Source organism: Drosophila hydei, unplaced genomic scaffold (genome assembly GCF_003285905.1).
Source record: "Drosophila hydei strain 15085-1641.00,03,60 unplaced genomic scaffold, DhydRS2 tig00000232-arrow-arrow-pilon, whole genome shotgun sequence".
NCBI lineage: Eukaryota > Metazoa > Arthropoda > Insecta > Diptera > Drosophilidae > Drosophila > Drosophila hydei.
In genome coordinates this window covers 2,099,289-2,112,719 of record NW_022045690.1, presented here as the reverse complement: position 1 = coordinate 2,112,719, position 13,431 = coordinate 2,099,289, and the positions used below count along the sequence as shown (strand labels likewise).

The window sequence follows — 13,431 nt, the reverse complement described above, 5'->3', positions numbered from 1 at the left end:
TCTCTGCCCATCTGTCATCAGCTACACACAGAGCAGGCAATCTCTCACGCTGATTGCTTCTCTCCCCTCCCTCACTCGCCCACTCCGACTCGTTCTGCGTGCGTAAATCATAATTTAAATGCAAACGCTTGGGTTAAACACTCGTGTTTCGTACGCTGACAAACTGTGCGCACATCTATCATGAATTTGGATCGCAATAATTGAATATAAATTATTAAGTAATGCTGTTTTATGGGGAATGTGAACAAAGCATTTAATACTATGAAGAGTTTTGCTTTCCCATTGAATTGTAAAAGGAAAAAGTTCTCTTTTTTTCTTCAATCTAATCTCCTTTTATGGCTTATCACATTTCTATGAATTTTTATATATTTTTTTTTAGTGATTTTGAAATGTTTTACACCACGCGATACAGAACAAAAAATAGATGTGCAAAAAGCGAAAAGATTTTATATCGTAAAATGTGAGAAACGAACTTTTTGCATTTATTGAAATGAACTTGGTGCTTTTGGCCCTGTGTATGAAGGCCACGCAAACATTCTTCAAGCTAAAACATTAAGATCCAAACATAAAGCATTAGGCAACAAACCAAAAATAAAGTAAAAATAAAGAAAAAACAAGAGAAAAGAAGAAGAAAACATTCTCTGTGCTTGCGCCGCGCCTGTTCAAGTGGAAATCCGATGAGAGGGAAGTTTTGAGTGAAGTCAACTTCACTGCTGGCTTGTAAAAGTATCCGAAAAGTGGTCCGCGTTGATGGATTAGATGCGTAATATGAGCAAATGTGACAGACTAAAAGGCGAAAGACGAAAGGCAGGGACTTTGGTTGTGGCTGGGGCAATGACAGTGAACGCAAATTTAAAGAGAATCAAAGTAAAAACGATGAACAGGTAAGGAAGTACGCTCTGGGCCAGGTTAGGCTGCCGAGAACTTGTCTTTGGACACCCAATTGTAGATGATGAGCTGAACGAGATGCAGCATATCGTAGAACTGCACGTTCCAGACATTGATGAAGAAGAAGGCGCCCTGCATGAAGTTGAGTCCACGATATGGCTCCAGAGCGAGCATTGGCTCAACCGCTGCACTCAGATTGATAATCATGTGATCGAAGAGCCGTCTGTCCTCTGTATCGCGCAGCGAGTCCATCGGTATTAGGCCCAGCTCCTTGATGACCAGGCCGCCCTTCGGCTGCATGCTGGTGCCGAGCAGCATTATGAAGTCGCAGCCGTGCTCCGAGGCGAACTGCTGCAGAGCCAATTGTGCGAACTCGAAGGATATGAAGCGGGAGACAGCCATGGGGAAGCAGCACTGGGCGATGCGCACCAGATGGATGCCATTGTTGGCGCGCAGCAGCTTGAACTCGCGCCGCAGAATCTGTGGAAGTGTCAGCTCGTTCAGATCGAACATGGCATTGACCAGCGTGTCATAGAGTATGGTCCGTTGCGGTATCTCCAGCTGGCCCAGCTGCTTCTCCAGGTAGACCAGCAGCTGATAGTCGCGCACATTGTGCAGCTGATCGAGCGGATGCATGGCAAAGTTGCTGTTCTGCAAGAGCAGTGCGGCATGCAGCAGCTCGAAGACGCGCAGGCAGCGCACGTTCGCATAGTTATAGATGGGGCTGTCATAACGTTCCGTTATCAGAGCGGCACACGAGCGCATCGGGTGCATGATGCGCTGGCAGTAGATGGGCAAACGGGCTGCCTCGCACTGATACGGCCGATAGTCGTAGACCTCCTCGGTGCAGTAGTGAAACGGACTCACATGATGATTGACCAAAATGAAGCGACTGCGCAACAACAGATCCTCGGGCACATCGTCGCGAAAGACCAAGTGGCGTTCGGGCGTTATGTGCTGCTTATCAAGCAGAAAGCGCACCTCCGACTTGCTGGGATAGTCGCGTCGCATCATGTTCAATACGGGCATATAGTTGTGCTGCAGCGTGCCCGGATTGCGATAACGCAAATAAGCAATTGCCAAAGTGCTAACCACAGAGTCCAGGTCACAGCTCTCGTGCGATAGAGCAATGTACATTAGCTCCGGGCCGCCGGTGGGGCGCTGTAAGTGCAGTGGTAGCCATGCAGCTTAGCTAGCGTCTAGATGCTTCTCTGCTACAGCAACTAGCAACAACAACTACTCACCCACTGGGTCAGACGCTGTGAGTTAACCAGAAAGCTTAAGAAGTCCATCTTAAAAGTCCAGCACAACAGAGCACGGCCGTATAGCGCTCCGATTTATGTTTTTAGATGTTGTTGCTTTCTCAGCTGCTGCTTGTTTCAGTTATTGTTATTATTATTATTATCGTAATTTGATGTATTGTTTGCCTTTTCATTTCCAGTTGTTTGCCCCATTTCGTGTGCTCGATTGTGTGTGCTATGCCTGAACTGATGAACAGGTGCTGCTGACAGTACGAAATTTTCACTTGCCCTGAGGGTGACCCAGTAGGTGTGATACTATTTTCGATAGCCTAAAGCTGGCGGTGGCTCAACCTATCGATAACATCAAGCTGTTAAAGTATTTAACAAGATTTGCCATTGGCTTACGAGTTGTTTTATACTTGCTAAGCACGTCGTTAAAAGGCTTGAAGTTCTGATACAGATTTTTCGTTTTGATAAATTTAATTTGAAGACAATTTCAGATAAATTTCTTTTATATTCGAACTTTATTGTTAGAAATCAATACAAAATACTATTAAATTAATACACTTTTGCTTAATTGTTCAAATTTGTATTAGCTCGTTAGAATCTGCATTAAATATCACCAAGCTGAGACGCGCCTTATGTAGTTCGCTTCAAAGTTCTGTGTGGCTGTCACTAGTAAAAAGTTTAGTGTTGGTAAGTGTCATGTAGCTGTTAGTGTTGTGGGCGTGGCATTAGGCCTAGTCAAGTCACGCCGCCGTCTTGTCTGTCAACTGTGGTCCGAATTGGCTGACTTTTCACATTTGACCTGCACACGTAACGCGTTACCCACGCGCGCACACAGTTAGAGCCAAGGTCTTATGCATGCGAGTGTGTGTGTGTGTGTGCGTATTTGCAGTTATAGTTGGCACTTTGCTGTGGGGCAGAACGTGTGATTTATAATGCTCGCTACGTTGCTGCTGCTGCTTTGGTAAATTACTTTTGCACACGTTGAACTTAAACAACATATTTTCGACACAGCAAGTTGAGCGATTTTTATTTTATTTCGCCATTTATGGACGGCAGAACAAGAACGTGAAGCTGCTTTAATAAAAGGACGAATAACAATTTTGGCAACTCGGAATACTGAAGCGCAACAAGGCATGCCATTAGGTGCTGGCCAAGTATTTTGATTTTGTGGCACGCTCTCAGGCGCGGCCAAAAGTCACTTAGACATTAGCCCCAAAGTCGAGCCCAAATGACCTTCAGCTGGCAAGGCATAGACACACACACATACATTCATATGTATACACATATATGTATATATATATATACTGTATATACTCTGATAGTTGCTGCTTGGTGTTGCTGCGCATCGTCCCATTTAAAGGCTACATTATGTTGAATATTCAATTTAATGTTGCTTATAAATCATGTAGATCCTTTTGCTGCTTAGCGCCTGTCCGCTGTGCCCATTCCCCATTTCCACTCTCCATTTCATGATTTCTCTGTCTCTCTTTTTCTCTCCGTCATGTCACAGCCTGTGTTCGCCGCATTCAACCACTTTCAAAGTCAAGTAGTTTCGTTATCGTTTCAGTGATAGCTCGCTCGGTTTCTTATTTCATTTTCCGTTCAGCTTTGTTTTATGCTCTTACATATTGATAATTTACAGATTGATTAGCTGCGCTGACCAACAACAACACCAACATTTTAGCATTGCAGCAATGCATTATGCCAAATGGAAGACAAAGCCACTTAGCAGCATAGAGCTTGGAGTAGATAAGCTATTCCTCCTGCCAGCACTTCAATTATTCGAAGCCAACTAATTAACATATTGGATTATTCTGTTCTGGCTAATGCTTAATGTATGCATACACACATAGGTACATACATACATAGCTTTTTCATTTTCTAAATGTGTCAATAAAACCTGTTGGATTATGCTAATATAGCTGCAAATTTGTGAGGCTGCCGCCTACAGCCTTAAGCTGTTTCCATTTGCAAGTCGAAACAATAGTAAAAACAAGCAGCTCTAGTCATAAGATGGGTATAAATCGTGTAAATAGTATGATTAGTGTATGTACAAGTATTCTTGTATATATATAGATATAATATATATCTTTGCTTTATTAATGGCTTGAGGAATCATGGAACTAATCATTAAGCCTCCTTCCACTGAAGAAAGTTGAAATGAAATTGCAATTTCAAAACGTTTTTATTTAAATATTTCTTCACTTTTATAAGTTTTTTTAGTAGCTGCACTAAGAATTTTTTATTAATATTTATTAACACGCAAAAAATGATTGTAAACTTAATAAAGTATTTTAAATATTTTTGAAATTATTTTAGGTCATTTTAATTATTATTTAAATAAAATAAAATCTATAAAAAAAATTAAATTTAAAAATAAAACAATTTAAAGTTTTCAAAAAGAAAAAGTAAATATTTTAAAATGTATCAATATTTTCAAATATATTTAAATATTAAAATGTAATATTTTTAAATATTTGATTTATTTGAAAATATTTAAGTATTAAAATAATATATTTAAAAAAATTTTAAATATTTTTAAGATATTTAGATAAAATAGTATCAGGTAATTTAAGTAGTTTAAATACTTTAAATACTTTTATTTATATTTTTAGATCATTTAAAAAATTTAGAAATATTAGAATTATTTCCAATCATCATTGCAGCTGTATTAAAGCTATTTCACAAAATTTAAAATAAAAGCAGAAGTTAGAAGTAAATAAAAAATGTATATATTTGTTTACAATTGCAAAAGGCCTGCGGCATGTTTTTAATTGTTTCCAGAAAGTACTTAAATCAAAAATGAAAAAAATAGCAAATGCAAATGTTAGCAAATGAATTAAATTATTGTTTTAATTTTAGCTAAAAAAATAGGAACAACCTGGCTTAAGCATTATTGAAATATATAAATAGAGAAGAATAACATTTATTGATAAATTAAATTAAATCAATTATTTTTTTATTATTTTTATTTAAATTCTCATTTTAAATGGATTTATACTAACCGCTTCAGCTAGAGATTTTAGCTGTTTGTCTGTTTCCTTGTGCGGAAAAGCGGAAAAGTTTATGCAGTTTCTTCACACTCGATTGTCTGGATGCGTGTAATTGTATAACGGGCTTTTGTCTGGTATTTCGTTTGATGTTTGTTGCATTTTTAAGCACTTGCCAACTGATTAAGCATACGCACTGTGCCGGTTATTTCTGTTTGATCAACAAATTTGGCACAATTCAGATTTCAATTCGTTTCAGATGCTGTTTGCTGTTTTCACGAGAAAAAAAATTGATCACAAAAATTGATTAGCGCGATTTGATTATTAACTTTTATTTTCCTCTTCTTCCTTTCCTTCCTTTTTGGGCAACACAAATAAATAAATACTCGACAAGCTTAAGTCGCGTGCAGAGGCAACAATTTGATTGTTAAGAGAGCGGGTGGCCGTTGGACGCGTCGTCGTTGTCGTCTTCGCTGTCGTTGTCGTAGTAGAAAGCACGTACCGTTATGCGCTGTGTGTGTCACTGCTGAGAGAAGTGAAGCAACAAATAGCGGCAGAGTTCAACGTTAGACTGAACGGCGACTTGGTGCGAGCAGCACGGCGCAGCCAGTGTGGTGAGTTTGCCGTGGATAACATGCCTCTGCATGCCTGCCAGTGTGGTGAACTGAGCGCCAGCCTGCGAGAGCAAGAGAACGGTTCAGGCGACAGGCGACGAGTTCGCTCTCTTTCTATGGTTTTTTAATTTACAAGCAGTTTTCTTTCTCTGCGTCCTTACGATGGGCTGCGCTAATCGTAGGTGCTGTCGTTGCTGCTGCTGCTGCTGCTGCTGCTGCAGCTGCGGTTATATTGAATCTGTCTCATAATTGTAACGCGTGGTCGTGGGGACCACACACATATGCAGGTGTCAGCTAACCCTCCTGTCCCCGCCCCACTGTCACTTCTTTTGGCAGTTTGTCGCTGGCACAGCTCCAGTCCATTTCGCTTTGAAGCAACTGTTGCAAATGGCACCGGAAATGGGTTTCTCGATGCTGCTGCTGCTGCTGCGACAGCAGTCACATTGTAGCCAGCAAAGATCAAAGGGCTTAGCCCGTATAAGCCAGGTTCCTCTCTCATTTCATTTCATACCAATGCAATTCTAATAAGAAACCAAGACTCCGACGATAAAAGCTAAACTACTTGGTCTGCGATGACTTTAAGTTGAAATCTGAAATCCGAATTGAAGCAAAAGTTGAAATACTTGGAATAACTTTAGTGTTGCTAGTGAAAGAAATGCATGCCTGACGAGCAGATACCTATTAAAACTTAAGTTCTTCGGCATCTTTCAATTCACCAGATGTGATTAGGTTTTGTTTATTGGGGCACTCAGGTGAGACGTGCTTAGAGTTGAATATAGCGGAAAAAGATATAACGCAATGACGTCTCAGGCTATTACAGGGCATTAAATGACAGCAATTACTCGTATTTGAGCTCAAACTCTTAAAGTACTTTAACGTGTGCAGCATTACCATGATAAATTGAGCTTTACTTTACTCTTTTTGTCAGATGCCAAATAGGCTGTGGAAATATTGTTTTCCAAGAATTTTGTGGCCAAAACTTGAAGGCGAAATAGATGAAATATATTTATTTACTTAAAGATGTGCTAAGCATATATATATATATATATATATATACTTAGCAGTAGAAGCTGCCAACAAATTAAATTAAAAGACATTGCAAATGAAACAAAACGAAAGTCAATTATTCCTCTGGAAAAACTACTTGAAGCCGCAATAAACGAATGTCAACAGAGACTGCTGTTAGTTATATGCACATATATATGTATATATATATATGTATATATATTCATTAATTTAACATAATCTTGCTGGCTGAAGCTCATCAGGCGCAGTGACTAAGGTATTTGGATGACAATCGAAGCACTGCTGGCCCTCAAAAGCGCTTTGGCTATGATTAATGGATCTGTTGTCGTTATATTCATTGCTCTACAATAATTACAGTTTAGTTTTTAATGAGCCAACTCATTCTGGGCATAAAGTTTCTCGTCGCCCAAGTGACCGAAACCGAAAATTCGACACTTGCTGTACAAACAGCTGCATGTGGCAGCTGCCAAGTGGCTGGGGCATGCCATGCTCTTTCGGCTGCTGCTGCTGCTGCTGTTGCTGCTGCTGCTGCTTCTGCTAATTGGTCAACAACAAGCTTTGTACGCTGCGGGTGAAGTAGTTGTTATTATTGTTCTAGATGCGTATGTGTGTGCCTGTGTGTGTATGTGTCTCGTACAACACTTGATTATGCATTAAACAAATTTCGAAGTGCAACCCGAGGGGGCGCAGGCAAACAGGAAAACAAACAACGTCGACTGCTCTGAATACCCTGTAGTTGAGCAGCAACTTGCAGCAAATATTTGAGCTGCCTTCGCAGTTCCGTTAACACACACACATACACTCACACACACATGTGCAATTTGCTGGCGCATTTTATGCTGCGGTTGTTTTTTGTTTTAACTTCGCGCCATGTAAAATGCATTCTTTGAATAACTTTGCAGCTTCATATCTGTTTACTATTAACGAAATTTATTGACGTGTAAAAAGCGCACGATCAGCGAAAAGCTTTAAATTATTATTCTTTAAATATTAAGTGTATGCGAGAGAGAACACCACTTCGTCTCCTTCAGCGACAGACACAAAGCTCGATGACAGTTAGTAATAAAAAACTTTTGCTGAAGTTGAATGTCGCTCTACTCGGCTTTAAATAGGTAAATAGGCAAGACAAGAATCACATGGAGTAGTCTTCACTATATATATATAGATATATATATATATATATATATTATATATATTTATATATATATATATATATATATAGCGATAATCTATATATATTGGTTGGTTATTTTAAAGTTATACAACTTAATATAAAAAGAAAGCAAAGAAATGTATTTTTAATATTAATAAAATAGACTTTATGATATAGAAAATCTGATGACAATTATTAAATATGTACTATAACATTATATTAAACATATATTTTAAGCATTTGCCCGCCACGTCTGAAGCGCACAACACGCAATCAATGACTGCGGCATTCCATAAAGCGCACTAAACCTCCGTTTACTCTGGAGTGTCAACAAAAGCATGTGTATTATCCTCACTTTAAATGCAACAATTCTGATTATTTATGTACCCAATGTCAAGTCAAACTGAACAAAACACCAGCTATAAAGACTCTTAAAGAAACACTCGTTATATACATATAACGTTTGCCAAACTTATCTAACTTCGATAGGTTTTAGCTTTACTCAAATTAATTTGATATTGATTTTAGCTGAACTCAGTTAAAAGTCATTAATGATTTGAAACGAGCCAGGAAGACAGTCAAGGCCAGCTCAACTCGAAACTGAATGCCGTTTAAGACTTTGCCTTAATAACCTTCCGTAACATCCATCTGAGTGAACTGTATAAACCATTTTCAATAAGCCCAAAGTTGATTAAGATGAGCTTGAGTGCAATATGCGTGCATCACCAGACTTAGGCATAAAAAAACTTTCGCTCAGACTTAAAACAAGTGAAGCTTAAGCTGGCATTCGTAGCTGCCATTAGACATTTGCTAACAGTAGTTGATAATACCCTTGACAAAGGGCATGCGAGCTAGGGAGGGGGCGTGATGGGTAAGTGTAATTGGAAAAAGATTTGCGTGTGCATTTCGTGTTTAATTATAATAATTATTGTCCTGAGACTAATGCCTCACTATGTAAATCGTGCTCAAGGCTTGCTGCAGTTGCCGCATTTCCAAGATGCAAATTTCCGGTTTGCGTTATCTCGATGCTGGGCGTGTGGGGTGACTTAATTGAGAATGAGATTTGATTAATTTGCATGCCATAAACAAGTTTCAATTTGTTTATGTGCTCAAAGTCAAGCGAGGCTCGTAATTAAAGCAAAGCTGCTGCAGCGCTAGCTCAGCAACTCAACGACTCAACGAGTCGACGACTCGCCTAACCAGCTGGCCTGCGCCCCTCCAAGCCACCGAATCGTCGCTCGCAATCATGCAAATGAAATTCGCAGCAAAGCTACAAAAGGAGCAGGAACAGAGTGAAAAGCGAAGGCGAAGTGGAGACCGAAAGAATGCTGCCAAGGTAAGCAGATTAAAACGCCTTTGACTTGGCAACGTGCAGCAATCCGTAGCAATCCAGACGCTCCCTCATCTAGTCTTTGCATGCAAATGAATGCGCGTTGCATGCGGCAACAGGCGGCGACGACAGCGACGGCAACAGCAGCGTGTGGTAAATACATATTTACCCAATGTATTCATGTGCAAACAATTACGCGTTCATTTTTGCGACTTTTGTCTCGCACACACACACATACACACAGAGGCTGACACACACACTGACAAGCCCACGCACGCTGTGGCAACAACAATGGCCGATGCGTCAGCTGCAGTGGCGACAGCGACTGCTTTAAAGTTGATGAACCTTTGTCCATGCTGGCTGCCAGTGAGCGTTGTCGATTCTAGTTCAATTTGTTGAACCAGTTCAACCATGAGCTGCCATTTTATTCATCCGTTCACTCAGCATTTAATGCAGCATTACTCTTATTGCTAGCTGAAGAGCTCAATAGAACTAGTGTCGAACTAGTATGCCAGTGCAATTAGTTCAAAAATGAACTAGTTCAGCTCATGCACAAATAATACTATTTAGTAAATCAACTACGTGGCTCACTCATCAGTCAGCTTTGCTTGATGAATCCTGAACTAGTTCCATTAGTAAAGTCGCCGCGAAGTAATGATTCAAAAGAACTAGAACTGGTTCTAGAACTGGTTCAGTAGCTCAGTTGCTTAAATCGTGAATAACTGTATAAGTTGTACAGGTTACAGCTCATTGAACTGCATCGTTCAGTAGTGAAGCAGTTCATCTTAAAGTCCTGCTCAATCGAATCAGTTCTGAACGATATCAAACAGCTCAGCGTGCAGTTGCTGTTAGCTTTATTTTGTTCCATTTGGCTGGGCTTAGATCGGTTTGGGTTGCGGGTCTGTTGGGCTTTGTTGTGATTTGCGTTTTGTATATTCATATATGCATAAATATCCTTGACCTGTTTGCGTGTCTTGCGCTTTTGTGCGTGCCAGGAAGTCAAACCAACCGCCCGCCCGCCAGGCCAGGCAGTGCGTGCCATGCAGGCCTCTGTCCACATACAGATATGTGTGCGTACAAACAAATACATATAGATGTACAGTATTTTACATAAAACACGCACACAGGAACAGGAACAGGGTCGAATGCCCATTTGATATGCAAGCAATCCATGCAGTTAACGACGTGCACATAAATATTAAGAAATCTTAAAGCTCGCCGAGCTCTCGACTCGAAGTAAGCCACAGCCCAGCAAGGAGCATACGGAATCCAAGGATTAAACGCTCTTAAAGTGGCAGCAAAGTAATTTTGGCTTAAACCGGCAAAAGCAACCATAAACTGCTTTCAAATCCAGGAATAAACTTTTGTCTAGTTTCATTAATGTCAAGCACTTGCTTAATTAAACAACCTGCTTCATGCCACAGAGCTGCACGAAAACAAACTTTGCTAGAAAAAACCTAGCGAATCAAACAATAATTTGCAGTCAACTATTTGTAGAGCTTGTGCTGAGCAGCTGCCAAGATTATAAGCTGAAGCTATATATAATTAGTTGTACATATTGTGAAGCTATATATAATATATATAAATATATATATATATAATTTTCTTTTCTGCTGGCTTAACTAAATCAAACAATGGCATGATGCGCATTGTTTCTTACGCATTGTTCATTTTTAACTTCAAGCACTGCTCGGCTTCATTTGCAACTACAGCTTGGGCCAAGAATAATATTTTTGATTAGCAAAACTATATTTCAGGCAATTAAAGGGGATTTAGTTGCCAAGTAACTGCCCCTGTTGAGTTCGTATTTAAAGGCAGCCAAGTCCTAGCCAGCCTTTTGAAGCTGTAACTATCTTCTATATACCATCAATGATGCGCCTTCATATCCATATTGCTATCTTCTGTGCCGTCCAATCATATGGTCAAAGCAAGACTTAAAATTGAAAATGTTGTAAATTTTTTAAGCTTGGTTTTCCATCAAATATTTGTAGCGAATCGCAGTTAAAATAAGTCAAAATTTGCTTTGCTTAATTTTAAAGTGAGTTGAAAATTAAGTGGAAACTTGTAGCTGCTGCATTTGGTTGGGGAAGTCTTGATTGAACGCTGTTTGGCGGGGGCTGCATAACAATTTATGTGAGCATAAACAATTTACAGTCTGTTTGCACTCTGCCTTCTGTTGCCAATTTCAAGTTCATTGGCCAACCCAGGTGGGAGACAGAGTTCGGTCTATGCCTGCTAACTGCCAACTGCCAACTGCCAACTGCCGAGCGGGAACAGTTCGTTAAGTTTTCTTGATTTGCCTGGCAATAAAATGGGCCACGCCCACAGTGGTTGGCATAGGTGGGAGTTGTGTCATCGACACGCTGAAGGTGAAAGACAAACAACTTGGATGCCAAGTTGTTAACAAAGTGCTGCCACGACCTAAACGACCTAACAGCCAGGTGGCCAGGGGCCACTCTTTCTCTCCCTTTCTCTCTCTCTCTCTCTCTCTCTTTGCTGTCTATGCAAAACGCAAACAGAGACGGCTGGCTACAGAAATATGCTGTTGGCCAAACCTGACAAGACAATTGACTGGAAAATGTTGTTAATGAACTTTGTGCGACATTTTGATTAGCTGTCAGTTGCTGGCTGCAAGGCAGGTAATGTCCGTCTACCTTAGCTATTCAACCAACCACCCAACCACCCACACATCAGCCAGCCAGCTAGCTAGTCAGTCTCACGAATTTAGGGTCAACAAGTGTCGGCAATGATGGATGTCAAAGTTGTTCGCTCGGCGAGCGGCTGCTTGACATACATTTTTTATTGTGTCTTTGCTGCTACAATGCTATTTTGTCACACTGTGATAAAACATTGCAACAACAACATGGGCAGTGGCAGCAACAGCAGCAGCGGCATCAGCAAATGGAACAATGAAAGCTACCAAAAAAAGTTTTTCGTCTACTTTTTTTTTGCGGAAAAGTTGTAAACTTAATTTATAGTTTTTAAGCAGCCGCCGGCTCGAGTTGTGCCCGGCAGTTGGGGCGCAGCTAGAAAAATGTGTTTTGCCGCTATCGTTGGCCTGTTTGCTGTAGGCGTGGCACACACACACATACACACACACGCACACGCTGGCCTATATGTATTTGTACATTTTCACATTTCATTCTCGTCTTAGTGCCTGGAATTTCGAAATGAAATATTTGACTTTTAGTCTAAAAAGTCAGCAAAAAGCAGAAAAAACTTGCGCAAACAGACTGTGACGTAGCCACCCACCGGCCTCAGCCACCGCCCAGCCCCGTGCAGCCCTATATAAGGGCACGAAATTTGCATTAAATTTAATCAGAGCTGCTGCCCTTTAAGCAACAGCTGCTGCACTCGCGTCTACTGCACGAGCACATTAGAAATGCATGGACACATATTTGATTTGCGTCTCTGTCGACTTTGGCTGTTCCCCAAACCTTTGCCATTTATTAAAAAATCTTTTTGGCAGCGCGCACAATTTGTACATTTAATGAACTTCCGTCCGCCCCCTCATCCTACCTGCCTCGCTTTTCAAGGTCCTCCACGCTCAAGTACTGACCATAATGATGTGTGTGCCCAGTGTTGCATTGCAATTAGAAAACCCGCGTGTATTTGGGACACTGGTCAACACGTAATCGCAGTTCCAGACTTTGCTCACTTTCACAACTCAGAATTGAAGCAAAGATGAAGCGACTAAGCGTGGCTTGTGGATTGAAGACTCCTATATCAAAATGCGAACTAGATTCCTATTTTTATTCGAATAAATAATTAAATATAAAAAGGAATGAGGTTGAAAAATGGATAAATTGAAAGACTGGAAAATATAGTGCATTGCGTAGGGCTAGAAATTATCATAGCTCCCAGGACCTATTTAAGATAATGAGAATCGCATAGAACAGCATGTTGAAAATTGATTGGAATAGACTAGAGCTGAATTAGGAGCAGAGATTGCCTGAAAATATTCAAATATTATATTAAAATAATTTAAATATTATAGCCTTATTTATAAAGGCTTAGAGTTGAAGTAGGAACGCAGATTGCCTAAAGATAATCAGATATTTAAGCTCATGAGAAAATTTAATGGAATAGATTCGAGTTGAAGCACAAGCTGATAATTAAAGTTAGCAAGCACTATTTCAATTAATGAGAATCGCATAGGAGAGCATGTTTAAATTTCATG

At 40.2% G+C, this 13,431-nt stretch overlaps 2 protein-coding genes across 2 annotated transcripts in view; both read right to left on the bottom strand.

Moving 5' to 3' along the window:
• LOC111601830 overlaps window positions 1–5,681 on the bottom strand; it is a 98,697-nt gene extending 93,016 nt beyond the window's left edge. The window contains exon 1 of the mRNA XM_030223506.1: window positions 5,144–5,681. The gene's annotated coding sequence lies outside the window, so the exon portion shown is untranslated. The remainder of the gene's footprint in view (window positions 1–5,143) is intronic.
• Window positions 376–2,370, bottom strand: LOC111601831 (exopolyphosphatase PRUNE1-like). The gene is made up of 2 exons (XM_023318659.2): window positions 2,133–2,370; window positions 376–2,049 (listed from the first exon to the last, which is right to left on the bottom strand). The coding sequence occupies exons 1-2, from the start codon at window positions 2,178–2,180 to the stop codon at window positions 910–912; spliced, it is 1,188 nt and encodes a 395-aa protein (XP_023174427.1). The 5' UTR covers window positions 2,181–2,370; the 3' UTR covers window positions 376–909.
• Window positions 5,682–13,431: the final 7,750 nt, after the last annotated feature.

Excerpts from the sequence above, each read along its gene's own strand:
- LOC111601831 (XM_023318659.2), bottom strand. The coding sequence starts at position 2,180 with ATGGACTTCTTAAGCTTTCTGGTTAACTCACAGCGTCTGACCCAGTGG. Across the intron at positions 2,050-2,132 it reads CACAGCGTCTGACCCAGTGG|CGCCCCACCGGCGGCCCGGA; the intron begins GTGAGTAGTTGT and ends CTGCACTTACAG.